Source organism: Apteryx mantelli, chromosome 23 (genome assembly GCF_036417845.1).
Source record: "Apteryx mantelli isolate bAptMan1 chromosome 23, bAptMan1.hap1, whole genome shotgun sequence".
NCBI classification, from domain to species: Eukaryota; Metazoa; Chordata; class Aves; order Apterygiformes; family Apterygidae; genus Apteryx; species Apteryx mantelli.
The window spans coordinates 7,103,807-7,131,378 of record NC_090000.1 but is presented as its reverse complement, the minus strand read 5'-3'; the positions used below and the strand labels follow the sequence as shown (position 1 = coordinate 7,131,378).

Below are 27,572 nucleotides of genomic sequence, written 5' to 3'. Positions count from 1 at the left end.
GCAGGAGACATTACATCAGATTCCAGATCCTGCGGATGACGAATCAGAGCAGCGTGCGTTTTCTACACCTGGCAGCTGGTTATAGCCTCTCTCCACTTGCACCAAATCACTCTTTCCAGGCTAAGGAGGGAAAGGAAGAAAAATACTGGCAGAGTAACTTTCAGAAGGTGACCGAAGTACCAGGAGGGGAAAGGCTGGCTCGGGACCCTGCCCTGCTCTCTGTGCAGGGCTGGAAAATGACCCGTTTGCATAAAAACATGACACAATTGGGTGTTTGTATCTAAGTCGGTGTTACAATATTGCAAGTCTTCAAAACACTAGGGAGAAGGTCTCCGCAATCCCAGATGAAAATACAACATTCTGAAAATACTTTTTTTTTAACTAATAGGAATAGCTGTTGAGACTCAAGGGAATAAAGCAGTTTTGGTCTTGTGTACTTCCTTGTGCTATTTGCTATCTAAACACTTCAGCTCTGTGCAGCGAAATCTGAAACTGTTTTTATGGGACGGGGAGGAAACTGCCTCCATACCTCCTTCCATCAGTGACAAGGAGAGGACTGCACAGAGGAGTTGAGCAGTATTGTGAAAAACAAAACAAAACTTACTGCTCCTAATTGGTTAATTATTTCTGCTCTCTTCAGTTTCAGAAACTGTCTTTTATAATAGTTTAAGGTTAAGTTACCAGGCACAAGCTAGACAATTTGCATCTCTGATTTTTATCTTGATTACTTGTGGGAGGGACACTGTCAGTACAACAGGAGATGATTTTGGCATACACCTGTGCCTTTTAATTTAAAATGTTGTAACAGGCTTTAAAAAGACAGACCTACTAGAGATGTGCTTAATTGCACCCAGATCTGACCCCCTCGCTAGTCTCCTAGAGGAGAGTATGAGCAGAGCCAGTTTTTAAAAAGCAGTAATTTGCTTGCATTGTTAACCAAAATTTACCCTTCCATTATCGGGTTCTGGGTCAACAGGCTGCAATTGCAGGGTCTGAAACGGCCCACGCTTCAGTGCAACCACGTTTGTTTATGTGTGCACATGCCGCTCACACAGCAATTTGGAATAAACTGAAAAGGAAAGGTGCTAAAAGCAGGGATGCTCTTATTGAAGAAATATCTCCTAAGCTGCCAGGTGAAACAGCTGCCTGAGCGTACGCTAAGCGCAAATAAGGGGTCAGAAAAGCGGTATTTTCCTGTGCCCCCATAATACGAACACCTTTTTAAGAAAACCAGCAACCACAGCACAGCGGTAGCCCCCCTGGAATGACAAATCCGCTAAATTCCCAAGCAGCAGCGGCTGCGACCCTTCCTGGAGCTGCTGTTTAGGGCTCAGGTGGGAGCGCGGTGCAGGGGAGCAGCAGAGCGTGCGGCGGAGCCGCCCCGCCAGCAGGGGGCGCTGCTCGCTGCCCCCCCACACCGCCTCCCCCAGCGGGGGGGGCGGAGCGCCGCGATAAGAGGCGCGCTCCGATTGGCCCGAGGGCCCCCGGCGGAGGGGAGAGAGGATGAGAGCGGCGCTCTGATTGGCGAAAGGCATCCGGCGGGGGGAGTGAAGGCCCGCGTAGGGGTTTCCCCCCCCCTTCCCCGTGGATTGGGGGGCCCCTTTGCTCCCCCGGCCCCCTGACCTGGCCTCCTCCGAGTCTTTTCTGGCGGACTTTTGTGCCCCATCTTCGCGGGCAGAAGCGTTTTAGCCAATCAGCATGCGGCGTCGCGGACTGTTGCCAGGCAGATTATGGTAATGAGGTCCGGGCGGCCGCCCCCCCCTCCCGCTCTGCAGCTACCATTGTGAGGTGAGGACAGGTGGGGGGGTTTGGGGCTGCAGCGGGGCCGGCGGCGGCGGCCGGGACGCGGCACCCGCACGGGACCCCCTCAGGTAACGCGATGGGACGGTCCGGGAGGGAAGCCCGATCCGGGGGCACCGCGGGGACCCGCCAGGGGTTTTGGACTTGTTGTTTTAGTCGCACCCAAGATGGCGCCCGGAGCTGGCGGCTCCTTAGTGCTGGGGCCGGGATAAACCGTTCGCTCCCGCGAGTGGGGGGGGGGAGCAGGGCGCAGTCATTCCCCTTCCCCCCCCGCGGGAGAGGTACAGTCCGTTTTCCCCCCCCTCCCTGCCCTAGTCGGGATCCCCCACCCGCCCCGGACAGAGGGAGAAGGGGCTGCCCCGACCCTTGTTCCCCCCCTCCCCGGATGGTACAGTCCGGATCCCGGCACCTCAGTGGCGCGGGGGGGGCTGCTGGAGCCATCTTGCTGCCCCCCAGCGCGGCGGGCGTTTCACCCCCGCTCCCCGTTATGGTGGGCCGCTCGTTCCCCTTGCCCCGTGGTCAGATCGCCTCCCCCTCCCCTCGGCTGCGGCGTCGTTCCCTCGCCCCTGCCCTCGCAGCGCGCCCTCTCGCCGGCAGCCCGCACCCCCTTCCTTCCCCCCCCCCCACTCCCCCCATTTCTGGAGTGGTTGGGGCTGAGTGACCGTTGGGCACCAGCGCGGGGGGCTCATGGCGCCTCACGCTTTCTCGGGCCGGGGGGGGGGGCACGGTCGTTATTCGCACTGGGGAACGGTGGCGGCGTGGGGGGGGGGGGCACCTGCGGCTCCTGATTGGCCGGGTGCCTCGCGCCCCTTTCTCCCATTGGCCTCGTTAGGGGAGGGGGGGGCGTCGCACCCCCTGCCCCTGATTGGCTGCCGTTGATGGAGATGGTGGGGCGCGGAGGGTATATAAGGGGGAGCAGGTGGGTGCTGCCAGACCTGCCTGGGAAGGGTTGGGGGAGGCTGGTGGTCGTGCCCTGCTTGGGGGTCTTGGGCCCCTTTTGGCCAGGGCCTGGCCTGAGGGTGGCTCTTGGGGGTCCCTTGGGTGGAAGGGCTCGAGTAGGGGCTGCCCTGGGGGCTTAGGGATGGTTGTTCCCACATCAGGGCCTCGTGTGTGGGAGTTGTGCGTGGATGGGCTCTTCCAGGACAGAGCGGGAGCAGGCCCGGGGAGGCAGCTTGGGCCTCGCCTCCGCCACCTCCGGCCGTATGAGGTTGTCCAGTCCCCGAGGAAAGACCAAAACCCACGTGCGGACAAAAGTAATTTCAAGAAGTGAAAGCTGTGATTTTTTGCCACTGCCGAGGTGATACTGAGCTTTGTGACAGCTGTGCGGTTTGCTGCTGTCACATACATCTGTTCTCATGCTCTGTGATATGGTTACAGCATGTGGCTATCTGAACTTTCTGGTCTCTAGCTATACAGGTCTCTGGTGTTGTGTGGCTATGGCTGTTCCTGTGCCACTGTTGCATTAAAAAATTGGAAGCCTTAAAGTTGTTAAGCTGTAATAGAAAAATGAAATTTTGATTCTCTTTCAGGCCTACTGGTCCTTCTAAAGGACCCTTCTAAATAACCCTTTATAGGAAATTTCAAGCCATGTGCAAATCACCCTTTTATCTTAATTGCTCTCTGTAGACTCTTTACAAGGGGTCTTCCAGCAGTTTGTAGAGCCCAGATAAAAACAAAAAACCCCTATGACTTAGGCTATTGAACTTCATAATTCCAAGAATGAAATGGAAAGCTGGTATTTGTGATGTACTTTTTGGTATCTGTACACCAACCTGTCTCGTATATTGCTAATACATACATGGTTCTTGCAGACTTTTAAAGGACGAGCAAGTGTGAGGCTGGGTATCTTTATAAAATGCCTGCCCATGTTTCACTTCCAGTGTTTTAGTGGAAATAGTCTATGCTGAACTCTTGCTTTGTCATCTCTCTCTTTTTTTCAGTGTCCCCTCCCCCTTCATTGGTTAAACTACAAGATGAAATGCTAATGAATCATCAACTGATTTTTAAGAGGTCTCTTCATGAGTCTTATGTGGAAAAATGTAAGAAGGTGTATTTCCTAACTCAGTCCTATAATGGCTAACTTACCTGCTGAATTATGATGCTTTGGGGGATTTTGCATATGCTTCTCTTGTTAGGTGTTTAAAAAGACAATTTTATTACCCTTATAGGTATAGAATGAGCTATTGATGTAACTGTTAATATTACTATCTGGTGGAATAATTAACAACTTGTTTGTGAAGTGAATTTGGTGTGTGTTCTCGCTTGCTGTCCTCTGACACCCTTACTGCTAGCCTGCAAGGAACATCCCTAGATGAGCTCCTTATGTTAATTTGCTCTGTAGTTAGCAGCTACTTTTGAGTGTGTTTCTGGCCACCTGCAGCTGCCCTCAGCTGTGTAAACTGAATTTTAATTGACTTAAATGCAGCTAATTGTGGAGGCTGTTTTAATATTATGAGTTTTGTTTTAACTTAAACATGAGGTCAGATCCATTTGCCCATTTTATTTTCATGTTAGTAAAACATCCAGAAATAGAAGCTGTGTTGTAGCCTTTAACTGGCATTGTATGTTAAGTCACTACCTACTTTAAGATACAGATGCCTAAATTGTTCTCTGTGGTCTATAGTATTTCAGACAAACAACTGTTTTGAAAGATGCAAGTTGTTTATCTGCAGAAATAAGGTGATCTTGTTTTCTGAATTTTAAGAGCTTGAAGTAGTATAGTGATTTAATCAAGAGAAGATATGCAAAGCGGTGGGAGAGGAAGGGAAGAAGCAGCACGATTTGAAGAGTTGCCTGAGCAGGAAAAGGAATAGGAGACAAAAATGACAAAAGGAGACTGGAGTGACACTGAGCAATGTAGTGCTGTTGGTAGGTTTTTGTTTTCTTTCAATGCTTTCTTGAAAGCTGTATACACAGCAGTATAGCGCACAGGTTGGTAAAGACCTTTTACTTTCCTTTTTTGTTCATGTTATACTCTGACAATGTGTTTTCCCTGTTTTCTGCTTTATCATACTTCTCCCTCTATAGTTTTAAACCAAATCAATTAAGTAGACAGGGTCACTGACTCGCACGGCTGAAGCCTGAGAATTGCGGTGTATCGCAGTAGCAGAAGGTGATACTGTAGTGACCTCAGAATATGAAATATTTGAAAGGAGAGAAGAAGATGATAACAAATTTTAGTGGCCTGCAAAAGTTCATGGAGCTGAGGATGGGAGGAAGAAATCAGTCATTGGAGTGAGTATGTAGCTGTTTAGCAAATGGAAAGACAGGTGACTAATAAGAGCCTGGACATAGCCAGAAATTTGATGAACTTGTCTCTTAGCCTGCTCGGAGAGTCACGAATGGGTATCGTGAGAAACAGCTGGTTATACAAGAATTAGGACTAAACAAAAATGTGCTCAGAGAGGGTGCTCATCTCTGAGTAGATCTCTAGCCTAATCCACAGTAGTCCCCCAGTGGGGTGTTAATCTCTCTTCTTGGAGTTCACCTGGAGTGCTTGATTATCTTCTGTATTTTGTGTTGTAAAGGGTTAGACTGTTAGCTACTTATCTGATACTTTGTGAACAAATAGTTGCAACATAATATCACTTTTGGTGCTTGGGCAATGTCCGTTTATGGAAAGGGTTTTGTGATGCGTTGGACACAGTAGCAGAGGACTAGCCTTGAAGATCTAAGAGGTCTCTTCCAGCTCATTGTTGCTTTGATGATGGATGTGATATAATGAATCGATCTATCTACATCCTTATACGCAATTTGAGTAAAGAGTGAGTTTGTGTTTGGCTGAGTTATTCTATTTATTATATGACTAAATAAATTGAAGCAATATTTCCTTTTGTGGAAATAAATAGTCTTTGCTGTCCCAGCCCTATGTATGATTTCCATCTCTAACTCACCAGTAAAACATAAATATTGTGGTCATATATTACCTGATTACTAACATTCAGCCAAAATGCACAAGAGCCAGGGTTCCTTGAAACAATATGTGCTTCTGATGAATGAGAATGCAGAGGAAAAGACAGCAGTTGCGACTCAGCAGTCAATGAGGTTAGAAACCTAGTGCACTTCCCAGCCTTCTTGCTGCAAAGAAAGCATATTCTTGCCAAAGGATCTCAGGAAATGCACCAGCTCTGCCTTCTAGGCAAGCTGGGGTAATTAACTTAAGTGTGGGATATAGCTTTTGCAGGCACATGTGATGTTCCTTTTGAGCATAATAAATCAGTTTCATATTAAAAGCTGGAGGAAGACCCGTAGTCATAAAACCTCCTTTTGTAGCAATCTTGCTGTCCTTGCATATGGTTAGCACTGAAAAAGAGTGGTCAGTGAGCTCAGTACTTAAAGGATTAAGCTAATAACTGCTGCTATTATTGCTGCAGGGAACCCCCATCTATATGCAAGCCTCTTTTACACTAGGGAGTAAATCACATTAGCTGCTTTATGCACCATTATTGTAAAGTGGATTCTCATTTGAGATACTGCAGTGGCTTTATGACTCCCTGAGCAGGGAAGTGGACTTTTTCCCCTTGCCCAGCTTTAATATTCTCTCATCCTTGTTGTTTCAGAGAAGGGACAAAAGTGAATGTTTGACAGCCACTGGGTGATGCTTTCTAGGCAGAATATCCTTAATTAGACTCGGAGAGGTTGCTGCAGATGAAGTCCCCGGAGTTTTTGTCTCTGTATCTTCTTGTGTAGTTGCAGCATTGAAAGCAAGTATCTTTCCCTAATAGCATGTTTGCAAAGAAATTGGTCTCTTAAAAAAAAAAAAATATATATATATATATACACACACACACACGTATGTATGTATGTGTATATATATATAGTTATAGTTATTGTTGATCTCTTCTTGGTGATGCTTTTTTCTGAATTTCAGAGCTGAGTTTTCCATTGAAGCACTGTACTGGAGGAGTCTTATTTCATCAAAAATCCTTGCATACCAAATAAAAAAGAATACTGGCTTCACTGTTATCTGAGGTCTTCTCTTAAAGCACCATTTGCTCCCATTGCAGCTCTGACCCCATAGCTGTAATGGGTTATAGGTGCACTGAAGAGGTGACATGGCATGGATGCTGTGATGCTGTCAGAGGTTAGATCTTCATAGGTACTATCACCCTCTGGGAGTTGGCTATGGGGGTGGGCATCACCCACTGAGGACAGCAAGGCTAACAAGGACATTGGTGTTGGATAGGGAGCAAATGAGGTGCTTTGCCCCTGAGCGGTGCTTTCTCATCCTCCGGAGCAGAATGCAGGGAAGGGGGAAAGCTGCTGAATTAATAATACAGCTTCAGATAAAGCAACGTGCTGCAGAAATCGGAGAGAGGGGTTAGAGTGTATCGGAGAGATCAAAAGGAGTTCTCAAGTGAGATTTCCAAAACGATGAAGAACTGTTCAGACAGTGACACAAAGAAGCTTTCCGGGCATCGGGAGCTGCAGAAGAGAAGCATCACAGTTAATGAGATTTTTGGATTGAATGTAAAAGACAAGAGCTGAAAAGGAAGGCCATAGGTCTTGGACACCAGCAGGTCCCCAGTGCATACTAAGAAAAGGAAGGTAAATGTGAACTGCATACTGAAATGAATGAAGAACCTGTTTTGGCTTGAGGAGTTTGACTTGCTTGCGCTTATCTGATGAGGCAGGCAGCTGGATTTTAGGGGTGCACAGACATCCAGGAGCATACTCCTCCTGCCCTCTGCGTCTGCTGACCAGGCTCCCACTCTGAATTGGATGCCCTGGGATTATGGTTAGCACCAAGCTGTTTCTGCGCTGTTAAGCCTTGCTGAGGGACAGGCACAGCGTAGGCTAGCGTAGCTGCCCAGCTCAGAGCGTGGCTGTTCCTACCTGTGAAAACATGTAGGCACATCATAGGGGGCTCAAGGACTGGGCCTGTGGGTGCTATAACAGATTGAGCTCCATAATCGGAGCTCCAGTAAGCAGAAGCCCGGAAGAGCTTATCTGCTCATTGGGGTAGATACTTTGTGTGTCAGGATGTGCACCAGAATTTGGATATGTGCAGGGTGACATCAGCATTGAATTTAAATGGACCTTTCTTTTAAAGTAATGGGAGCTGGGTGAGATCCTGATTCTCATTATATATTGCAGTGTTGTTTACGCTGCGTATTGTCACTACCTTGCCCCTCTGACGCACCAGGGTGATACTGGATTAGATTTGTATCTATTATCATTTCAGCTTATGTCATCACCCAGTGTGGACTGGGTGAGGCATGCCTGCTCTTTTGAGGAAGAAAATGCTGTCGTCTTAGTTACTGTAAGTGGTTTAGCATCTTGCATATTGGCATTGCTTCCTGCTTATGCTCATGCTGCTTCTGAGGTTGTATGTAAATGTTGGGGAGGTGACAGAATGCAGCCAATGCATTGGGTGGCAGGTCTCATTGCGTGCGCGTGCGGCCCCTCGGACACAGCAGAGCCTCCCGGCGACGTGCTTGCCTTCTGAAAATGTCCAGTGCCTGTGATATGTTTGGGGGGAAAAAAAATCAACAGTTCCAAGGGATTCATGGGCAAGTAGCGTGCAGAGCAAGCAGAGAGTATTCCCTTGTATGCCAGCCGTGCGGCAATAACTGTACTTTGACGCTTATTCCTGAAGTTTTACACTTATTGCTGCTGGGAAACTAACAAAGCTTCCAACCAAATCCTTCAAAGGAAAAGGTAGTTTCTTTACATATATCTCCATAACTGCTGTTGCTAACAGGTTTAACGTAGACACTGCATACCCTAACATAGTAATCGTGATTCCTCTGCAGCTAATTTAAAAAAAATATTGTGGCCGTGTGCTAAGTTGGACATCTGTTGCTTCCTTGTGCAGTGAGACATCTCTGCTGAGAGAAGACCATAAGGAAATCTTTAAGATATTGAGACACCGTGGCTGTCAGTGTCATAACTGTAGTGGATTTTGATGAGAGGATTTAAAGAAGAAAATAAGGTCATGTGGGATTAATTAGGGAGAGTGTCCTATGCAGAAGGACGAGTTGGGAAAGTTAGTTCAGTCTTTTCTGTCATCAGTGTTTGGAAACTTACTCGGGTGTTTGTGTTTCTTGGCAGTTTCCTTGTCCCTGACTTCGGGGCGGACGATGCTTTCCAACTCAACTGTTTCTAAATATCCTAGCCATAAGGGCGGATCTTGTTTTTGCTGCTGCCTTTTGTACCAGCTAAACTTCAGTGCTTGCTCCTGCCATCTTGGTTGGTGCCTGTGGTTCCAAGTTTCTGGGGAAATATGCTTTCCTGTGTATTTTGGTGGTGATAACAGAAATGATAAGATTAAATGGAGATCCAGTCTTTGGTAGGAATGCACGCTGGAGGGATAGATCTTAAGATGTGTTTTAAAATGCGTAATTTGAAAGCTTCGGCAAATTCTGCAGCTTCTAAAATTGGCTGTTAGTGTTACATGAATGGCTGGGCGCAGGGTATATTTTCTTCACTTCTGTGAAGAACAGCAATAATGTGATGGTGACATTTATAGAAACTGCACCACCGAGGCACTGAATTTGGCTCAACCTTGCCTTTTTTTCTGAGATTCGAGATCAGTGCTAACCTTTAGAACCATGACAAACCTGAAATATACTATCTTCTGCTTTCTCTTCCAATTTTTTGAGCCCTTTTTTTTTTTTTTGAGATTTGAAGTTTAATGTCCAGTTTCATCTCGTAGAGACCTCTTTAGTCTCCTTTCTACTCAAGGTGTAGGAGTTACTTGTGCCAAAATGAGTCAGCAGGAGAGAGTCAGCATCTTCCTTCAGACCGCCAATAAATAGCTGTTTGTCGGGAAAGTCAGCCAAAAATTCTGCTACCTGTTGCACCGTGTGGATTTGGCCATAACTCTGCTTTTCTCTTAATTCAATTACTGGCTGGTTTAATTGAATTTGTACTAACTAGATGATTATATTAAAAACAAAAATCGTTGAAACCTCTAGCATTTATTTTCATTGTTCTAAGCAATTAGGTCCAGGGTAATGGATTAAACTATTGGCTTTTGTTATTGCAATTACCTGAATGGGTTCTTGGTTAATAATGACAACAGTGGAGAGACAGAGCTGTTTGGGGTAAACAGAGCCAAACAAGACTGACAGGATAGACTGTTAATTTTCTGCCAGGGTGGTTCAGATTTTGGTGCTGACACAAATGCTGTCGTGTTTCATGCAGGCTCTTCTAGACCTCTTGGTGACCATATAGCTAACAAAATGAGGGGTGGAGGTCAGTGGAAGGGACAGGATTAGATGTGTGGAAATGCCTGAATTAATACTTGATGATATAGCAAGGGGCTTTGAGATAGCTGGATGAAAGGTACTATGGCAGGACAGGTAATATTTATATATTGGAGCCTATGTGTGCCAGAGACCCTAGCTTTCAGCACTTGGAGAGCAGGGTGAGGTGTTTACCAGTCCTAAGCACTGTTCATTTTTCCTCACTAATGAGATCCTCTAGCTAAAATGTTGCACACGGATACAACACTGTAATTTTTTTTTTTCCTTTTCTCTCCTGCACTTTGTCTGGAGCTTTTATCTAAAGTAATAGCTATAGAGAACATAGCTATAAAGAGATGTATAACAGAGAGCCTATATAATAGCTATAGAGAGCTATTGAGATAGCATTTCTGTTCCTTTATCCCAGAATCTAATGATAAGAGTCTAACGTGAAGTCCAAGCAACCATCACACCTCTCCTCGGTCACCCCTTTTGTGGGAGATCACATGGTACATATATAGTATTTTGGTCAGCATGAGAAAGCCAATGTTTGGCTGCAGTCGCCAACAGCGGCATGACTTACTGTCTAAAATTGCCCAGAAGTAACTTTCCCAAAGTGTTTCTTAGTATATGTGGAAGTAACGTGATTTTTCCCACTGTTCAGTTCAGTGACGTTATCCTGAGACGTCTCTGTACTATTGATTTATATGTTCTGGCTAAGACCAGTGGTACAGTCAGTGCTCAGGTCTGCAAAGCTTATTCGTTGCTGGTGAAATCAGCAGAAGGCAGAAAGTGCCTGCTTCTTTCTCCCTTATCTTTTTTTAGCTTGTCAGTGACAAGCCAACTGCTAGCATTTATGGGAATAAATTATGACTAAAATAATTTGCATTTAAAATGCAAATGAATGAAAGCGTCAGCGAGGAGCCTTCTGCTTTCTTCCTGGTGCACAGACGGGGTAGTGGCATTGGCTCAGCCCAGCGAGGCACTCGGTATAAAATCAAGTTAATTGGTCTAGCTGAAAAATGAAATGGGCTCAGCCTCATGCTAATTCCTGGGCCTGTGATTTAATATGACATTAGAGACGAAGGATTGGGAAGGTGCTGAACCACTGACTAAACCAATCACCTTCGCTGTAAATTACACTTCTGCGATTCCCAATGGCAGATTGAGGGGCTCCGATAAAATTGTAAGAGGTGAATAAAACCTAGCATAGAAGCAATTTGTCAGGATCTTCAGGCTTACATCAGTTAGAGTTTGAATTTCATTGTTTTTCTAAAAGTCATCTATTGCACCACTGTCTGAACACCAACTGGAACTGCAGCTTTGTACAAGGCGAAAACTGCTTGTAAATGTAAAGCTGTGTGATTCTTGGGGAAAAAAGAACTCTTTCAGATGAACAGAGAAAACAGTGATGTCTCTGAACTTTGTCTTTTCTTGTTAGAAACTTAGGTTCAATTTTCTGCATTGTTTATTGATTTCTAGGCATTTAGATGCCAGAAGGGCCGTGCTAAGAGGTCAGGACAAGAGGCAATGGATGCAAACTGAAACACAGGAATTCCATCTGAATAGAAGAAAAGTGGGGGGGGGGTGTTTGTTTTTTCTGTGAGGGTGACTGAGCACTGGAACAGGTTGCTCAGAGTGGTTGTGGAGTTGCCATCCTTGGAGATATTGAGAAGCTGTCTGGACGTGATCCTGGGCAATCTGCTTTAGGTGACCCTGCTGGAGGAAGAAGGTTGGACTAGATTTCCAGAGGTCCCTTGGAACCTCAACCGTTCTGTGATTTAGTGAAGAATATTCTGTGACTGCTTGTGGCTGAGCTGGGAAGCGCAGGAGGAATTCGGTATAGCCCCTCAGTGCAGTTGTTGCAATTCTTGGCTTGTTTCCTCCTCAGTAGGACGTGGAAAGTATTATACAGCAGAACCTGAGAATGGGAGATGAGAATGCACGTGTTCATAAAGCCAAGGCTGCTTTACTCTAGCAGTCTGTTCCTGCGGTGCAGTAGCTGATAACGCCACACATCCCCTTTTAATCGCAGCCAAAACTGATTGATTGTGTTGTACTCTGTTTTAATATCTCAGTCTCTTCTTTCTTTATAGCCATGTTACTGAAGATCATCTTGTCCTCTGGAAGTAGAAACACAGTGAACAGATGAATCTATTCAGCCAGACATTCCTCCAGTAGATATCATCATGGAGCACCACAGCAGGGAGGAGATGGACTCGAAAGAGGAAAGTCCTCAGGTGTGGGCTGACTCTGCTGAGCAGGAACAGAATACTGCTCAGGTGACTAGTGCCTTCCAGAGCTCTCGGCATCTGCTTGGACGGAGTCGGGCTTGCTGCAGTGGCTTAGCGAGCAGGTGTTCCCATTTGCTGTCTTGTAGTCTAGAAACTCAGCTTTCATTTGAGAAGAACTGTAAAGATGTCTGTGATGATTTCGAATGAAAGGTTCAGAAAGTGAACTGCGTACACCACTGCAGTGAGTACACAGGCATCTGAAACTCGAGCTAAATGAAACCTGCCAGTGGCTGTATAAGTGTCAGTGTCTAAATATATGTATAAGCATGTGAGAAAGTGACAGGGTATTCAGATTAATGAATATTAACAAAATCTGTGGTCGGTGGCAGCCCATTTTGACAGCATCAGTTGAATCAGTTTGAGTTGTGGGTGGACCTTGGGAAAGTAATAAGAATAATTTTTTTCCAGTGAGACATCTGGACAGTGGGGAAGAGAAATGTTAATTGTCAGTGACTAAACGTCAAATTCTTATTTATGCAGTTAGCTACTCTGTCTCTGAGACAATGCAGCTGAGAATTTCTAGAGGACTGTTAGCTGGCTTGTGCTTACGAACATCTTATGAAAAGAGGGTGCTGCATGACAGTCAACCCACAATCCTAGAAATCCTGGCTTTCCTGATAATTTTCAGCTTTGAAATTTGCAAAGAAAGACAATTTCCGATGGCCTGTTTCCTTTATCTGTAGGGTGGGATAACCGTACTGTTCCTCGCACATGGCTGTTACAAGGTTTGCAGTGTTCCCTCCGAATGTGAAGCGCTGCATGCATCGTTACCGTAGGGTTTGCATGAGGAGTTATTGTACAGAATCGGTACTTAGCATCCCTGTAAGAGCACTAGGTGTCTTCTGAGACATAGTCTGAAAGGTGAAGCAAAGAAAACAAAATATGTAACGGTGGTTTCATTTTATGTGAAAATACAATATTTGCATATTGATCTGTGAGGATACTTTGAATATGGATATTAAACTAGTTTCCTGCTAACTGTCCCATTTTTGCCATGTGGTAAAAATACTTTGCAATGTGTAAAGGGCATCAAAAGGTAAACATGCTTCTATTACCATTGGAGTTAAGTATTGTAGCTCATTTCAGGTAGGCCACTGATTATTATTTGTGATCATAATTTTTGGTCAAAAGCAATTTGGATTTGAACTGCTGCCCTGGAGAGAACTTGTTCTAGTAGTCCTTGGAATCATTGCTTAATGCTTTCAGTTATATGTTTCTGGATTTAAACAGTTGAATTTTTCTACTGATACTGCATGTTCCTGCTACAAGGAAAGCAATCAAGCACATGCTGTTGCTGCCTCATCATAGGTACAATACTATTACTTGAAGTAGCGTCAGAAAGTTAATACAGTGTTAGCCATTCATCAAGCAACAAAATAATTACCTCTAACTACAGAGCTAGCTGAATAAAAGTAATAACATCATAAACCCAGAAAACAATATGGAAAGAAAGAGGGGGAAAAAAACACACCAATAAATCCCACAGGTACACGAGTTCAAATCTGAACTTCCTTTAAAACAATCTATAGCAGAAGTAGTGATCCAAGGACTTTTAGAAGGCGCTCTTTATAGCGGATAGGTCTTGAGTTAAAATGCAGAGTAAAAGAGAGAAAGTGGTGGTAGTTTTTATGTCTGGATTTCTATGTTGCTGGCATCATTTAGATGAGGCTTTTAGTATGAATTATATAATAAGTTTTATGTTGTTTCCAAAACAATTGGCTAGGTGGTTGGGACACAGAGTATTTCCTACTTTCCAAGACGCTTCTGCAGCTTGCGCTTTTAGTGTGGTTTCCCAAAGGCGTATGTCTGCAGAAATTTCAGCATAGGATCTGCTTTTCTTCCAGGTGCACTTTGTCCCTGAAGGGGGGACAGTGGCACAGATTGTGTACAGTGATGACCAGGACCGTCCCTCGCAGCAAGTGGTCTACACGGCAGATGGCACCTCCTACACCTCCGTGGACACCTCGGAGCACACGCTAGTTTACATCCATCCCGTGGAAGCTACGCAGGCATGTGTGGTCCTGAGCCCACCCCTTTCTGGCCCCCTGAAAGAGAAACAGTCTTGTTCAAAACTAAAGCCAGCTCCCAGCCAAGTGAGGTGACTGGAAAATGGCTGGCAGTCGCACTTGTGATGCTTCTATCTGCCCATTGGTGAATAGAGGCTTCACACTGTTGGTTCCAGTCTGATGTGCAAATGTAGTAATCAAAGGATGCTGGGCTATAAACTATGAAATGCTGGTTATTTTGCTAGAGGTGGATGAGATTGTAATTAGATCAAAGGTGTTTTCAAAAGCACTGATAATCTCTCCAGAAATTCTGCCTCTGTTGTATTCAGTAAAAAGCTAATTGATTCAGACATCAATGGCTATAAGAAGGACCCGTGCTTCTTCTGGAAGAGGAGTCCTTGTTTTGCACAGTGCTGTCCTCATAATTAATAGTAGCAATAAGTCTTCTGTTTTTGCAGAGGATCCCAGCATATTTAATCTAATTTTGCAGTCTTTATTCAGAGAAGGTGTTGATTTCATAGGCCTAGGCTTTGTTTTATATAATTATATTAAATATCAAATAGCTTTTGTCTCTGACGGCATGTATTTATCCGGGGAGTTAACACGGGATGCATCCGTACCTCTGTGTGGATAGATAAGAGTGAGGAGCAGACGGATTTTGTCAGGAATGTTTCTGCTGATGTGACAGATCAGTAGCGCTACAAAGGGCGCATACTTGACACTCGAAGCTGCACTGGCATAGCCTTGTGTGCCGTGGTCTGTCTGTTGTGCAGTTCCTAGCTAGTACATGAAAGAAATTTTCCTGTGGTGGGATGATCTGAGAGGGTAAGATATTATAAGATATTGTACCTCCGAGGAAGTTACTGACCAAGTTACTCCAAACCTTTTTGGCTTTTATCTTTTTGTCCGAAAGACCTGGAGTGTACTAGTAAGAGACTAACGTACAATGGAGAACAAATCATCAGAAAGCACTAATGGAATTCTTATTATGCAATATTTTATTTTGTAGGAGCCAGGAGCTCTGGTATTTTCCAGTTTTGGAAAAGTGAGCAAGGCTGACCTCAGTCAATGCTTAGTTTTCCCCTGAGTCTTGCTCTTCCCAGACCCTGTAAGTGGTTGTGATGATTCAGTGAGGGCTAATCTTGCAGACTACTGAAAGAGCATTGGAGTTGCCATCTCTTCTATGAAATTGAAAAACAATTTAATGACCATAGCAAATTCACATGTAGGACATATCTGATACCCGATGCTTTTTTCTGAGGAGGTCTCTTGTGAACTGGCAGAAAGATAAAGTTAATAATTATCTTCTGTCCTGCTCTCAATTATTGTGTAGCTTCCATGCATCTTCTGCATTTCATCCTGTTGAATTGATTCACATCGGCAATCAGCAGTGATTTTTCCATTTAAAAAAAATCTTGTGAAGCTCTTTGAGTATATGGATGACAAGTGCCATATAAATATGATACTATCTTTTTATGGAATACTGCCTAATTTTAGTCTAATTTTGATGTATGTAGGCTCACTTGGGTAAGTTGAATTAATTTGCTGTGGTGATAGGCACACTAACAATTAGCAGAATAAATTATTTGTACGTAGATTGTTTCTTGGCGATAGCGCAATTCTTGTGCGAGTTGGGAATAACCAACCCCAAGGCTGGTTTGATAAGCCTTTTTCACTTTGTCTAGACTCTGTTTACAGATCCGTCCCAAGTGGCTTACGTCCAGCAGGATGCTACCACGCAGCAGGTAAGAGACATTGTTTCTCTTGGGCCTGAAACTATAAGGGAACTGTCGTAGAAGGTAAAGGGACATTGTTGTGGTGGTGGAGACAGATAAGCTACTTCTGAATTTGTCAAGTGACAGTCTTCAATCATTTACTGTCATCCCAGTGATAATGAGCAAAAAGCTTACAATAACGAGGCTCTATTATCTTGGCTACCTTGTGCATGAATGGCAGTAAGCTCGGATTCTCTAAACTTTTTAAGCTTTTAAATTCGCGTGCCACAAAAATTCTAATTTCCCGCCCCAGATATTAAGAGAAGTCTTCCAACAGTGTCCCTTTAAATGACTTAATAAACCGATGTGACTAACTTTATTTTAATGTCATTCTGGAAGGACTGGGATTGCAGTTGTCCTCATATGGATTCTGATCCAAATACCTTGAAGTCTATGAAAGACTTTCGAGGGAGAGAAATTGTTTTTGGATCAAGTTCTATATTTACTGGAAATTTCTTAGGGAAGCAGCTGCAAAACCTGAAGAAGTTCAATTACTGGGTCCCATAGCTTACCTCGGTGTCCCAGGTGTTCTGCCTGGTCTTCTCACTAGTATGAAGTGGACTAGAAACAGAATGAAACTGGAGGCTGTTATGAGGTTTTGATAATACCAGATTTTAATTGCCTTTCTCCTGCATGGATGTGAAGGATTTGTTCTTAATTTTAACTAGCATCTTTGAGGACTGGATGGTGATAATCAGGTATAGGTGCTTTCAGATCGAGATCTCTAGTTCAAATTCTACTTGTCATATTGACTTGAAATCATTGCTGATAGATGACTTTTTGGTGGCATGTGTGAATTGATGTTTTAGATCTGAATCATTACTAAAGTCACTAAAATGCATATCTGTTGGCATGCCTGGGGAGGAATGAAGGGTTAAATATGCATTGTCAATAAGCTTTTTAACTGCTAAAAGGAGACCACCTAAACTGTTGTGGCACTGGCAGGAAACCATGTGACTGGCACAATAAAGGTGTGTCGTCTTGTTCTTTGAATGTATTTGGAGGTGTCACTTTGAATTTTTTTTGCCAGATCAAACTTCTTTCATAAAGAAGCCAAGAAATCCCACTTAACTGTTTTAAACCACGCTTTTCCAACAAGCGTTACTGGTAAATACATGATCCAATTAACTGAATGGCTGTTATATATGCAGTGCACGTGACCCACTGACGTAGCAGCAGAGTTTGGGAGCTGTTACTCTCATATGTTGAATATCAAGGGCAAAAGTACTTGTCTGTATGTTCTCAGCCTGTCCTTCCTCCCTTCCAGCGTGGTCTATGACAGCAGTCCCAGCAGAGATGGTCTTTTGCTTGTGAACAGTTAGTATATTGTTAGGGCAGCTACTGCTTTTTCAGGTGTTTGATTTATACATGTCATGTGTGACACCCCCCGACTAATCATGAATCTTAATAACTAAAATTCCTCCTGTCTTTCAAAATAAACATTAGAGGGAATTTAAAAGGGATTCAGAGGTTTTTCAAAATGATGCCTGTATTTCTTGCAGTGTCTGACATGGAAAGGAAAGATGCCTTTGAAGTGCGATTAGTAGTAGGAAATGCTAACGTGTGGTACAAATAGACACAAGCTTGTACGAACCTCTCGTTGCTGGCAGGCCTGGAGGTGTGCCACTGCATAATGATGCCTTTTCTATTGCCACTTGGCATCGGGAATGTCAATACCAGGCACTTAGGTTCAGCTGTTGTCTTGGCGGCTTCCTGTTCACTTTGACACTGTTCCCTGAAGTCTTTTTGCTGTAGTTTTCAAGCAGTTTCATAAATTACTCTTATTACCCCTTTAAACAAAACAACCAGATTCAAAGTTTTAGGACTGTATCTGCTTATGTTTTGGATTTTCTTGCCTGCTCCTTGAGAATGCAGGTTCTGGGCCAGGCTTTTGAAGAACTGGACTGAGTTACTGCTCTGTAATGTCCTGACTTATGTTTCCTCTGAGTTACTGCTCTATAATGTCCTGACTGGTGTTTGCTCTCAGCTGTGTCTGCTCTCACCCACCCTGGAATCTGGGCTGTGCCGTTGTTGCCCCAGAAAAACCAGAATTTCTCCCTTCTGTCTGTCTGGCGGCACACTTCACTGCTCTCTTTTATTTTATATTTATTAAACTCTGTAGAGGGGCAAGGGCTTTCCTTTTAGTCCAAAAGCTGTTTAACAGTCAGAGACAAACTAGAGCCCACACAATGTTAAGCGTAGAGAAGGATGAAAAAGCACGTGGGAAAACAGTGCTGATACCTGTATAGATAAGCAGAACTCAAAAGGCAGGAAAGATAATTCCTGGGATCTTAATTTTGCTTTGGTTTATTGCTGAATAGATGGGAGCAGCAAATTAATGTGTGTAATAGTATTCATTAATTTTCATGTTACTACACAAGGAAATGAGTAGAAAAACAGAACCAAAAATGTGCAGTGTAGCTGAATAACATAATGAAAAATGAGAGGATTCCAGCAATTATTTTTCGAGTGCTTGATCTTCCAACCAGGTTAATACACCCTTTTGTTTCTATGATGTATCTTGGTTTGCTTGACAAAAAGAAACATAGGAAAAGGTAGGAGATATCTCTTGGGATTTTTTGTTTGTTTGTTCCTCTCCCCTAAAGGAAAAAGGGAAAAAGGAGGAGGAAAATTTGGAGAGAGAGGAAAAACCGAAGACTCCATTCACTAGCTTTACCAAGAGCTAAAGAGCTCCTCGCACTTGTTTCTAGTGCAGTTTGAATTCCAGGCTGGATAGGAGCTTAAGTTAAAGCTAAAAGTGGGAGACAGGAGATTCAAAAGCTGCAAAAGCTGGATTGAGCTTTGAAGCCTTTTCCTTTGGGAAAAAGCATTTGGGACAGACTTGGATGTGTTTGGATCTGCAGGTTTTGTCTGAGCCCATCACCCCTACTAAAAACACCCTTAAAATGCTGCAGTTTGGGGCCTAGTGTAGGATTCCAGGGAGTTTTGCATGCAGGGCACTGCCCGTATGTAAGTGATTGATGGAAATGACGCAGTGCTAAAATGAGTGCCTATAATTTTAGGTAACTGTGCTCTTGCCTGCTGCTGCTCAGAGCATGAATCCCACCAACCTGTCCGTGCTCGGCAACGTTGCCGAATCCCCCCAGCAAATGGCTCTGGAGCAGGGTCCACAAGCAGATAGAGTAAGTTGCCAGGCACCCTTTTCTTTTAAATGTAAAAGTACACTGATTTCATTGCTGCACTGTCTCAGGTGATGAAGCATGTCTGAGTGATACGGGAGGCGATGCAAGAAAGTTCTAGCATAGGTTTGTACTGTCTTTCGTAGTCTCATCATGGAGTGTGGGGTTTTTTTAGGAGAGATCATGTAGCTAACGTACAGAGGAACCTGTTCTACAGATTGTTTTATCTTGAGCAACCACGTTAAAATATTCCTTTCAGCTTCGAAAATCAAATTTAGCAGAGGGCATAACTCTTGACTGTCACATAGGACCAATATCCTCTGTGTCTCTTTGCCACTCTCTTAAAACAGCTTTACTGTATATAGTATTTCTTGTTCTCTGAGAAACCTGCGTGAGTGATGGAGTATTCTGTGCATACACATCAATTTATTTTTGCTTTCTTTGTAGGGAAAGTGAAGGAAAATCTTTATTAAAATTAGAGAGAAAATACAATCCCCTTAACTGTCCTCCATGTCTCATAGTTCATATCTAATCCTGGTGTTATCTCCTCCCTTATTGATCTCTACATGTGTGCTCTGGGGATTGTTTTCATTTGATTGTAAAATAGGAGACAAAAGATCGTGTGCCAAAGTGCAGGGTTCTTGCACTTTTACTGAAGAAGCTAAAACATAGCTTTTAGGCTCTGGATAATTTCCACGAGCGTGAGTAGGGCCCGGGCTTTGTTTCAGATCTCCTCTGATTTCAGTTTGCTGTCCTGAGAAATCGGTCCCTGTCCGGGTAAAGCAGGTAGCAACACAGAGCTGTTCTGAGTGAGATTCTCAGCAGCGGAGATGTGAAAGATCCCTCTGCAATCGTTTATCATGCAGTTTCCCTTGCCCTTCTTTCCATTACCAAAGGAAATAGAAAGAGGAGACTAGCAAGAGCTTTCATTGCTTGTCTTTGTGCGAGTGTGTTTTTTACTTTCTCAACGGGGAACTGACTTTGACTGTTTGACTGTTTTGTCCTCAGGCATCACTACCGGTGCATAACCAGGTGTTACCTCCTATGGAGGCAGTGGATGGTTCTGACCCTTTAGCACCTTTGCAGAATCAAATGGGAAGGATGGAAACAAAAGAGGAAGATGAAGATGATGAAGATGAGGATGAAGACGGGGAAGACACTGACATGGATGAATGGGATCCAGATCCACCTCGACCTTTTGATCCCAATGATCTGTGTAAGCATATCAGGAAGCATATAGTGTATTAGCTGCCCCTTGCCTTTCTTCTCCCTCTTCCCCTAGCCTGTTAGAAAATGGAGGTAAAGGCCATTCAGATTTTAGCAGTAATAACTGGTTCCCTGAATTATACCCAGAAACGTATACTCATATTGGGCTGCCTCATTCAAAGACAGGATTCTCTCTTAGGTGGAGTCTCCGAGCAGCTTTATTCTTTACTTTGCAGAAGGCTGCCCTGTCTAATGTTTTAAAACGTAGACAGGCTATTGGAATAAATGTTCCTACAGCTGAGCCAAAGATGTTTAGAGAAAGATAATGCTGTTAAAATGTTTCTGAGCTGGTGCCTGAATATCTGCCTGATATTCGTGTCCTCTTTGACTTTGTGTTGTAGGGTGTGAGGAGTGTAATAACGCGCATCCCTCTGTGTGTCCAAAACATGGACCTCTGCATCCAATCCCAAACCGGCCCGTGCTGACCAGGGCAAGAGCCAGCCTCCCCCTGGTGCTGTATATAGACAGATTTCTGGGAGGTGTGTTCTCCAAAAGGCGTATCCCTAAACGCACGCAGTTTGGACCTGTGGAAGGACCCCTGGTTAGACAAACCGAACTCAAAGACTGCTACATCCATTTGAAGGTGTGTGTATATGTATGTGTGAGAGAAAAAGGGAGGAATTTGTGCCTAAATTTTGATTTCCGTGGGTTTGAATCTGTTGCTTTGACTTGATCAGTTACTTCACCGGAGACCTTCTGTTACTTCCATCTCTTACTGTAATTCAGCAACACCCAGCTTGCTTTGATGTGAAATCTACAGCTACTCATGTTATTCATGGAGACACAGTCACGGTGAATACTGTGACATTATGGTGGTATGATGTATAGGACTCATAATATTGAATGCAGTGAATCACTCTCACATGGGCTGAAGCAGCATCTGGACATAAAAATAGTTGCTCTATCTCAGGATGTTTTGCAGCCGTAATTTTGTGTCATGCTGTAATTTAAGTTAAAAATATTTCTTCTTCCGCTTTCCCTCCTTCATCCCCTAGGATGTAGGAGAGAGGAGAGCCCCTCTCCTCTCACCCCCACCAAGTCTGTTTGCATGAGGTATAATGGATTTGACTAACTCTGATCTGTTTATTTACTGGTCTGATTATAGCAGTTGGTCCTTTATTTGATGGAGATAAGGTACACAATCCCTAGAGGGACCAGTGCCTCTTAAGACAGTGCTTCTATGACAGTCAGTGTCCGACAAAGAAGTCATGACCCCCGGCAGATTCACGAACCCAACAGAAGTTGGGTTGCAGAAGCAGTGCTTCCAGCTTGAGGTGGTGTCATGAGCCAGGAAAGAAAAGGAGAAGTGGGGCTGCCAGTAAGAAACATCTGACAACTGACGCCATATAGCCTACTAGAGCTCCAGCTTCTTGTGCCTCGTCTGTAGTTATGTGCCAAGTACTGAGCCTGACCATTTTGATGAATGCTTCTTCCCCTTGAAAGCCATGGAAGGGCCCACCGTGTCTCCCTAGTTAAATCGGTATCAGTTTTTAAGTATTTTCCTAAATGTTGCCTGTTTCTGAATCCCTCTTAGCAAAGAGAAAATATCAGCTATGCCTTTTTTGCTTTCCTGATGTAAAAGTTGCTTAGTCACGATAAGGTTGTGGAGTTGTTTTTTTTTGGGGGGGGGGGGGGGGATGTTGTTCGAAACTCAAGATGTTTTGAACCTGTGGTCAGACAGTGACTATTATATGTAATTGGATTTTACTACAGGTGTCTCTTGATAAGGGTGACAGAAAAGACAGAGATTTGCAAGAGGACTTGTGGTTTGAACTTTCTAGCGAGGCTCTTTGTAACTGGATGATGTTTGTGCGTCCAGCTCAGAACCATTTGGAGCAGAACCTGGTAGCATATCAGTACGGCCACCATATTTATTATACGACAATTAAAAACGTGGAGCCCAAGCAGGAGCTCAAGGTATGGCATTGCTCGTGTTTCGTGACTCATCTTTCCGCTGATGGAATCAAGCCTTAGAGTTGCTATGTAATAAGTGCATCTCCAAGTGCCGGCAATGATTGCTGTAAATAGGTGGAACAATTTGTTAGGGTCTTTTTTTTTCCGTAATAAAGCATACAGTGGCCTGAACCAAATGTCACTGAGGTCAGTAGTCAGCCACTGACTTATAGAATTTAAATGAGCTTTGGTTCAGACCTTAAATGAGGAAGTTTAAAGGAAGAGTATGTAAATGATTTGTCTGTCACTGCCATGCTTTACAGCACATATTTTGCAGATGCAATCTAATTTTTATTGCAGCAGTGTTGTTCTCTTCGGTTCTGGATGCCCTTTCCTGTTAGTTCTGCGTGCCCTTGGCTTGTTTTCTGGTGCCTTAAGTGAATATGGTCTCTTGCTTTACCTGGCTTTTCTGTTCCTGGAACTTTCGCAACTTTGCATGTGGAAAATTATAACGAATATTGTGACTTCCCTGTGAGCTACTTGTTGTTCCCTCTAAGAGTGTTTTGATTACTTTAAACTCAAAGCAGGATGGCTGGCTGAGATGGCCTTCATTTTGAACATCTTTTGGGGAACTGAGGATAACTGGAAGACTTCGATATCAGTAAATTGTTCTTTGAATCCTCTTTTTTTTGTTTTTAACACATAGAAATTACAATAATTTAATTAAAAAAAAAAAAAGATTTAAATTCACTTTGCTAAACCAGGACAAAGCCTTGCTTAACTTGTCTCTGATTTTTAGGAGTAGGATTGTTTTTTTGCTTTCTCTGAAATCAGTCCTGAGTTTGCTTAAGCTAATCACTAGAAATCTGGTTAATCCATTCTAATTGTATCCAAACATCATTTTTCAACTGTTTTTAAATCAATTTGAAATCAGACTTTAATTCAATCTGTGCAGACCTGCCTGTGGAAGCACCATTTTTCTTGCTTCGTGTGGTAGCCGTGCCTTTTGGGGTAAAATTAGTTTGATAATCGGAAGTGAATTACCCAGGCTCTGTAATGTATTTTCTTCTCTGAGTCTACGTAGGGCATTCATATTAATTTCGTTGAAAGATTGAACTGGGTGGATCAGTTAGTTCAAGCTGTGGGAACTTTTGCACTGCACGACAAGTGAGTAGTCTAGAAGCTCCAAGCTTCCTCCTTTGGCCGGCTAGTGAGATGGCTGTAAAGTAACACATACTACTCACGAGTCTTTGAAGGAAGTCAGAAATGTCACACACACCACTGCTGTGAAAGCATCTGTGGTTAGTCCAGGTTTAAACTTGCCCAGGTTTTTCGTGCTGAAAATCTGTTCGTGCCTCCTTTAAGTAATGTCTTTTATATTTGAGCCTTTTTAATCAGATCAGAAATGATGCAAGAATTCTCAGTTAAATGTAAGCATCTGATCTTAGGCTCTAATAATCTTTGTTCCCTCTTTCCTAAATCCCTCTTCTCATAATGAAAGTGGGTCCAGCCTGTTGCAGCCTGGCAGTTCTTTGTTCCGGGAAGCAGGACCATATTGCTCCAATCCTTCAGAACTTCAGAAACGTTTTAAATGAGTCTTTGCAGACTGTGCTGCCTGTTGTTCATTTAAAGAGAGCAGGAAAGAAAAGGGAAATCCCCCGAGTTGAGAATTTTTCCATTCCTCATGGTACATCCCCTCTAGCACGTAACAGTACTTCACAGGCATCCATCCTTTACAATCCTACAGTCAGGTCTGAAAAGATTAATCTTATTTCCTTTTGAAGTATTGGTAGCCCTGTGCGAGATGAACTCTCATATTAGGAAGCTATGCCTTAAAATGAAATGGATATGCTTTCTAACCAAAGCTGTTTTATTCCCTAGTGGAGGCATATTGATCTCAATAGGCTTTATTATTGAGGGTGAAAGGAGCAATGAGAGTTAGGGGTTGAGGCAAGTGGAGTCAATGTACCGCTTAAGGGGGGGGGGGGAACCGAAAACATTTTCAGTGAATTCCCCTTAGTTCTGGTTCCATCTAAGAAAATACTGTGTCATCTTATATGCCTACTCCAGGTGTGGTATGCTGCCTCTTATGCAGAGTTTGTGAACCAGAAGATCCATGACATATCTGAGGAGGAAAGAAAGGGTAATTTGGGCTTTTCTGTTCTTTCTGTTTTTTTCAGGGTGATGGTGGCAATGGTTGGGTTTTTTCTTTTTAGTTTGAAGTATACGGCCTATGTAGTGCTCCCAAATTTCTGTTATGTTAAGAGATATTATTGGGCTCTGTCGGCTAACACTTCTCGTGCTAGTATTAAATAATTTAACCTTCCCCCTCAGTTTCTGGGAAGCATTAGGTTGCTGCTGGAAAGAGGTATGTTTCCATACTTGATGTCCTAATATTGAGTCTGTGTGATGAATCTATGTGCAACTGCTTCAGGTTGAGGAATTTCTGTTAACACCACCTGAATTATGTCAGAGACGTAAGTGATCCTGTAGGTGTTCATCCATACAACTTCAGGCAGATTTCTGGAGTAAACTGTTCCAGGCAGTGTAAATAATCCATGCAAATTTTCCTCAGTGGCCTTTTTGTCTTTCTACAATCAGCTGTAGTCATATCACAGTGTAGAGGGGATAAAAGCGAAGCTGAATGGATGTGTGCTGGGTATTCTGCAGTCAGTCTAACCTTCAAGGGAGAAATATGGTCCACAGAGGACAAAGGCCTGGAAAAAAATGAGGCATTTAGTTGGTGGTGACCGAAATGCTGCTATTAACGTTTCCAATTGAATGCAGTTCTCAGAGAGCAAGAAAAGAACTGGCCGTGTTACGAGTGCAATCGTCGTTTCATGAGCTCGGAGCAACTCCAACAGCACCTCAACTCCCACGATGAGAAGCTGGACTTCTTCAGCAGGTACTGAAAACTTAGCTTTGTCTATATACTGCTGTGGTGCTTTTCCAAACTTGAGAAGGAGGGGTCTTTGCCCTACGGGTCTTAACAGGCCAACTTGGGTAACCATGAGAGAATGGTTCAGCTCAAGAAGGCAAGAACGTAGCACCAGAAAGCTGACTGGTGTAAGAAGCTTCGTGAAAATAGTAGTTTGAGGAGAAGCAGTTTGAGTTTGGAAAATCAGTGCAAGTTTTTTCTTATGACTTCAGCAGGGGAAATATTTTGGAGTGTGGATGCTTCTCAAATCTGTCCAGATACAGAGCTTGGAGAGCAAGACTTCTAGTGCTTTGGCTCCCCACTGGGCCAGCAAGACTGTTTATCCTGACCTATTAAAAGCTGAATCTAGAAACATCCATCAGGGAGCAGGCAGCAGTGGTGCCTTCTTTTTCCTGAAACTTATCCAGAGGCTGGGGTTTGTTTTGTTTTTTTGACATAGGAAATTGTTCCCTTTAGTCTACTGCCTGACATAGATGGCTAAGTGCCTTTTTGCAGGGGGATATTACGGCTTCAGGTTTTAAATTAGTTTCCTTGTGCACTTGTTCCATCTATCTGAAAGTGCTTTCCAGCATGCCATGCACTGGGGTGTTGGAAGTAGGAGAGTTGCCATGGCAGAGAACTTGCTGGGAGCCAGTAGTCTTCTCATTCCCATGTTTACTGAAATAAATATTAATATGCTCTGGGCTTTGATTTCTCACAGAGTGCAAAATAAATATGTACTAACCAGTACCCTATGTTTTTGCTGGCAGAATTTCTGCGGGTTTTATTATTCACTACAAGCTGTTATTACTTAGTTGAATGGGTGAATGGCGATTGCTAAGAAAAAACATATAAAATGAGCGTAGTTTCCAAATCCGTCTCTTTTGTCTCTAACCTGGAGCACTGTGTATTCTGTAGAGCCAGAGGCAGAGGTCGTGGGCGAGGAAAGAGGAGGTTTGGACCAGGCAGACGCCCGGGGCGCCCGCCCAAATTCATGCGTATGGAAGTAACCAGTGAAAATGGCGAAAAGTGTGAAGAAGGGACACAGGTATATTTGAGGATGGGAAGGAGGAAAAAAAAGATGTATGTGGGCTATAAACTCTCTTCTACAAGAATTTTAGGCATCCGTGCAAATGGAGGGTGTACTTCTGATTAAAACCCAAGTAATTCTTGGGTTTTTTAGCTATGATTCTTTGTCATGGAGCACACTACTTTAGTTCCATAAAATCACTTGCATTTTTACAGCAACTTTCATCCCAAAGCACTTAGCAGTGGGATGGGTTATTGCGGCTGTTTAGCAGCATCACAAAAGTAATTTAGACAGTAAAACTGTAATGGAAATTTAGGTTGGTATTTGCCCTTTCTGGAATGTGAGGTCAAAGTCTGCTCTTATAACTCTTGCTGGTAGAATTACATCAGTTTAAGCTATGCTTCTTTATGATGTTTTAATATAAGCAAAAGGTTCTGCTGTAGGCATACTTATTGCAAAATGTTCTTTTACTAGTGGCTATTGGTTATATTCTGTAGGGACCTAATGTGATGCATTGATGCAAGTTAAATGCTAAATTCTTTCTGGTGCTGACCGTGCTTAGGGTTACCACCATGCCTCTTTTATGAAAGGTGCCACAAGGGATCAGTGGCTCAGTTTTATGACTTAGCTGAAAGCTGACATCTGGAGTAGTAATTTTCCTCTGGCATCTCACTGGGGCACGGTTCAGTGCTGACTCAGAGGGAGGAATGCATGCGTTGCCGATGAATCCCTGCCGCTCATCTCCTCAGCGCGCGGAATTGCCCTCAGTGTTGCATTAAGTGCAGACAGTTGCAAGCAAGATTGCCGTCTTTGCAAGCTGGCATGACACAGGCCAGCTCCATTTAGACAAGTAAGCATAATGCTGTGCCCAAGCTATTAACTCCTGAGAGGTGGGACTTACTGGGCACGGTCCCATGCTAATGTGTCTGAATGGCCTCTGGACTGGAGGTGACTCGCATCCTGCCAGCTTGGAGCGTGGCCCAGAGTTAGCTCATGTGTGTCTATAGAGTTGGGTATGGACATGGTCGTGTCCCAAGGCCTTGGAGGTCTGCCCACCTCACTAATGACTAGGAACGAGTTCATCTGCCTCAATATTTGAAACCTAGGGTCTTATGACCGCAGTTAAGTGTCAGCAAGTATGCTGAAAGGACAGAAATGCCGCAGTCCACTAAATGAACCTTGAAGGCACGATATGTGGACCTGTTGTATTCAGTATTGCTGAGATCGGGTAGGAGAGAGTCCCATGGAAGGAAGCCGCTCCG

At 43.8% G+C, this 27,572-nt stretch overlaps 1 protein-coding gene across 8 annotated transcripts in view; it reads left to right on the top strand.

Moving 5' to 3' along the window:
• Positions 1-1,736: 1,736 nt before the first annotated feature.
• Positions 1,737-27,572, top strand: part of PRDM10 (PR/SET domain 10) — a 46,655-nt gene continuing 20,819 nt past the window's right edge. Inside the window, exons 1-12 of one of the 8 annotated variants that reach the window (XM_067310075.1) lie at positions 1,737-1,871; positions 3,741-3,839; positions 12,086-12,271; positions 14,128-14,292; positions 15,975-16,034; positions 19,088-19,207; positions 20,213-20,420; positions 20,812-21,053; positions 22,184-22,387; positions 24,434-24,506; positions 25,151-25,268; positions 26,199-26,328. In XM_067310075.1, the coding sequence (XP_067166176.1) occupies positions 12,179-12,271; positions 14,128-14,292; positions 15,975-16,034; positions 19,088-19,207; positions 20,213-20,420; positions 20,812-21,053; positions 22,184-22,387; positions 24,434-24,506; positions 25,151-25,268; positions 26,199-26,328 (1,413 nt within the window). In that variant the 5' untranslated portion in view covers positions 1,737-1,871; positions 3,741-3,839; positions 12,086-12,178. Of the gene's footprint in view, positions 1,872-3,575; positions 3,840-4,504; positions 4,669-12,085; positions 12,272-14,127; positions 14,293-15,974; positions 16,035-19,087; positions 19,208-20,212; positions 20,421-20,811; positions 21,054-22,183; positions 22,388-24,433; positions 24,507-25,150; positions 25,269-26,198; positions 26,329-27,572 lie in introns of those variants that run through there. The other 7 variants (XM_067310076.1, XM_067310077.1, XM_067310078.1 and 4 more) reach the window with 7 other exon arrangements.